This window comes from Megalops cyprinoides, chromosome 10 (genome assembly GCF_013368585.1).
Source record: "Megalops cyprinoides isolate fMegCyp1 chromosome 10, fMegCyp1.pri, whole genome shotgun sequence".
NCBI classification, from domain to species: Eukaryota; Metazoa; Chordata; class Actinopteri; order Elopiformes; family Megalopidae; genus Megalops; species Megalops cyprinoides.
Window position 1 is genome coordinate 16,793,388 of NC_050592.1, and position 4,135 is coordinate 16,797,522.

The 4,135-nt window shown below is 39.8% G+C and overlaps 1 protein-coding gene across 1 annotated transcript; it reads right to left on the reverse strand.

The window, feature by feature from the left end:
• Positions 1 to 1,019: 1,019 nt before the first annotated feature.
• Positions 1,020 to 3,276, reverse strand: hoxa10b (homeobox A10b). Its single transcript, XM_036539703.1, has 2 exons — positions 2,529 to 3,276; positions 1,020 to 1,294 (listed from the first exon to the last, which is right to left on the reverse strand). Exons 1-2 carry the CDS (start codon positions 3,259 to 3,261, stop codon positions 1,020 to 1,022), a joined length of 1,008 nt encoding a protein of 335 aa, XP_036395596.1. The 5' UTR covers positions 3,262 to 3,276.
• Between the last annotated feature and the right edge of the window lie 859 nt (positions 3,277 to 4,135).

Genomic DNA, 4,135 nt, shown 5'->3' on the forward strand with positions numbered 1-4,135 from the left:
GCTTCGTGGCCCAGAGGAATTATGGGCGTCTAATATTTAAATAGGCTGCCCCAGCAATATAGAAAGCAGCGTACAGAAAAAGAAGCTGTGATTCATCGAACTTGCTGTAGCAAAAATTCCTGGCATGAATTTGATTGTTTAAATTTACATTTAACCGCATTGAAAAAAGCATTTTGCACCACATAACCACATCCCACGATGCAATGATTTAAATATCTACTCAGTAGGAAAAATTGCATTTTCTAAATCATAAGATGTCGAAGTTGAATTAATTGAATTAATAAAGCAAAACATTTATGTGTTCATTTAAACATTAGCGTGTATTTTATTTACTTACACCACACCACAAGAAACCTTTTCACAGTATAGTCTGAATATAATTATCTGTCTTTAAATGCACCCTCAAAATTGTAAATACCTTAGCAACGAATTTCATTTGAATCGAAAAGAATTCGCTATCTGTCCCTTATAAATGTTTGAAATAACTAATAGCTCACAAAACCGAATATGCTAGAATGTGCAGCTTTCGCCAACAGAGGTAAGTGGAATATATGATGCCCACGAAAACAGAATCATTCCTTGTCCAGCTCCTACTCAGTGTCATTACACCAGTATTTAACTTTCTGGACACTTTATTCAGTCATGCACAGCTCCGATTTAAGCGGTAGGCCTACTTGTAGTCTAATCTATTAAAAGAGTAAAGATCGGTGTTGTAGAAATTTATGTAATTATATTATTTGAATCTATTTCCCGTCGGATGCATATATATTACCAAGAGAATATTCCGGTCGAGGGTGCATTCATTTTTGCACATTTTATAAATACATATTTTCACCAAAAACTAGTATAGACATGTAAACATATTTTTAAAAATCAGCGTGAAACAAACCAAAAACATTCATTTATCAATAGTATCCTGCACAGTCATATTTGAAAATACCGTGGGTTTTGTAAAACCGGACACACGCCTCGCTCTCTCGAAGATGGAAGGCGCCACGACTGCTTCGATGGCTTATCAATCATGAAAAGCTAAAATTGCTCGTGAGCTCCCTAATTCTGCTCTCCCGGCTCATTTTCTTCAGTTTCATCCGGCGGTTCTGGAACCAGATTTTGACTTGTCTGTCAGTCAGGTGGACGCTGCGGCTGATCTCTAGGCGACGCTCGCGAGTCAGGTACATGTTGAAGAGGAACTCCTTCTCGAGCTCGAGAGTCTGATGTTTGGTGTAGGGGCACCGTTTCTTCCGACCGCTCTTCGCTGTCAGCCAGTTTGCAGTATTTTCACCTTTTGTATCTCCTGCAGAAAAATGGCAAAACATTGGTTATTGATGGGACGCGACAATTTGTGATTTATAAAAGCATGTTTATCATTTGCAGTAAAATGTATCCCTACAAGAAGCTGCGTATGAAAATTGACAAAATGTCTACGCATCTTGGATTTGAATTACCTGATGGAATAGACGTTATTGTTGTTGTTGTTTTACAGCATTATTTGCATGTACTGTGGAAAAAAGACTATGCTGATGAAATATGGGATATACATCATGTTTAACTTTAAGAATAGTTGTACCATTTGGTTATAAATGCAGATAAATCAAAGTTTGTATTATAATGTTAGAAGAATGTTTGTAGTTCAATACATGAACAATTAATGAACCGGGTTCGACATCTTTCCATTATTATTTTTTTTAGTGTCGAATGTACCTATGCCTACAATCATGAGTTGTAGGCTATGAGGTCGCAAAATTATAAAGCTTTTAGACCTATCTGCCAGAATGTACTCTCGGTCTTTCTTGAATGGCTGTTGGACGTTATATTACAACAGCTGATTATCTTAACGCAGCTCTATGATATTACTATAATACTGTCATTATATATATATAGACAGGGATTTTACGGGTTCTGTGTGTACAAAAACACGCAAGGCAGTCACAAGCGGTTTTGTTTTATAGCAACTCTAATTTTAAAATAGTTCGACTATAATAAACTATTTTATTAACAGTTAATATTTTAAAGTAATGAAGCTGTAATGTTGTCAATTAATGCTCGATTATTTTGTGCAGGAGCACAACTTTCTAATGGAATTTACGTCTTGGCTTACATTGTGAAATTATATAATTGCTTCCCTTACAGTCAGCTGTAATTAAAGTTATTCGACTAATTATTAAACAATGTAAGGAGATGAGTCTCCGCTTGAGAGAGCTGGTGTGTATCTAGTTTGTTCTGTAGCATACCTGCAAAATTACACACTGGGCCTAAAAATAATACAATCACAGATAAGAAATAACCGGCTCCTCGTCCTCCAAGAAGATCAATCACAGAAGTAAAGGGAAAGTACACTAGTTTTGGTTATCACGCGTTGGCAACAAATTCTACATTTCAAAACAGGACAAACACACAAGAACGGCACGAAAAATACGGTACGAAAAAAAGCTGACAGGACCATTCCAACATTCCCTGTCACTATTCTTGCCACAGCATGTAGCCTACCTCCTGCCACTGACGGACCTTTCTTATTATGGAATACGCACCTTTTTTAATTTTGCTGGGACTTTCTTTGTCGTTTTCTGTGGGTTCGGGTGAAGACGACTCTCCAGCTGAAGATTCCTGCGTCTCCTCGTCTCTTTGGGCAGAGCATGGTATACAGCTGGAACTCGTAGCTTCGCTCCCCCTCTTGCCAGCCTCTACTGAATTAGCTAAGGAAACAGGGGTGTCAAATCGAACCGGTGGCTGCAGGACAAAGTGGGACGGATTCGACTGACCATCGTGATAAACCTTAGAGGTTGCATAGGTTTGAGACAGCCGGAAGTAGCCAGGTACAGGTACGGTGCCGCTGTGGCTGGCCGGGCAGGAGCCGGACGTTACCCTGGGATAGGAGAGATCTTCTGCATTTGACGATTTTGGACACTTCTCCGGTTCGTAATGGCAGTATGCGTTCTCCTCTTTAATGTTCGCAGAGAAAGGGCACGGAGCTACCTGCTGCCCAGCGGGCTGCTCCATTCGACACGACCTCGACGAGTCCAGCCACGCTTCCATCCCTGGCATATAAGAACTAGAAGTCGGGACCATATTTTGAGAGTTGCCCTCGTTCCGTTTGCTCAGTCCGGGAAAAAATCCACAGTTAGATAGTCCATAAGGCAACTCCGAGGCTGGAGGAACATACACGCTGCTTCCTTGATAGTAGGCTCCGCCGCCTTCGGTCCGGGCGCTTATCAGGGAGTCTACTAAAAATGAGTTCCCCACTGAGCTGTCGGAGCATGACATTGTCGTAGTATAATTCGACGAAGGTAGAAGGTAGCCCTTTCTGGCTGACATTTCTAGTGCAAAACATGTGGAATATGATTAGCAATACCCTCGCTACACTGTGTGAGCTTACAGCCAATTAAAATGCAAGGAGACGGGAGACTCCGCCCATCCCAAAGTACGTAACGACAAGGGGTCATATCCATCTCACCCTCAATAAAAAGGAGAAAGAAAACAATTGTGTGATATTTCCCATTAGTTTGACCATTAGTTTGATGTGAACAGGGGCAAATATTACACAGGTCTACAGTCTCTTTTATACAGGTCTTTCTCCGTCCAATAACACAACCATTTTGTGTGTGTGTGTGTGTGTGTGTGTGTGTGTGTGTGTGTGTGTGTGTGTGTGTGTGTGTGTGTGTGTGTGTGTGTGTGCGCGCTCCTGTGCCCGTGTGCGCGTATATGTGTTCATGTGTCCATATCCAGTATATTTTAAATGAACAAAACGAATCCTTTGACTTTTTAATTAACTATATCGGGAAGCTGTAATTATAAAGTCTTATTCGCGTGAGTGTTTGGCAACAATTACATTAAAGCATACCTTCGTGATGTATTGATAGTCGATTATTAAGTGAAGACTTTTTAATCGATATATGCTTGTATAAATTGCCTGCTTCAGAATACATGTAATCCAGTGTTTGGAGGGGGAAGGGTATTACAAGGGAGGCTCGTTTTCAGTTTTGTATGCTTGCATAAAGGTAAATTTTGTATTTATATTCCATAAAAATATTCCGCATGTTTTATGGAATATTTTAATTTACAATGGATGTGAAATATCTTGTACTTTTCAGATTGTGTGTGTAAGATTTTAATATTTCTGTTACTGCACACCATGAAA

Bases quoted from the DNA above. Each gene is read 5' to 3' on its own strand.
- hoxa10b (XM_036539703.1), bottom strand. From the start codon at position 3,261: ATGTCATGCTCCGACAGCTCAGTGGGGAACTCATTTTTAGTAGACTCC. The intron at 1,295-2,528 runs GTGCGTATTCCA...ATTTTTCTGCAG, and splicing joins TCCCAGCAAAATTAAAAAAG to GAGATACAAAAGGTGAAAAT.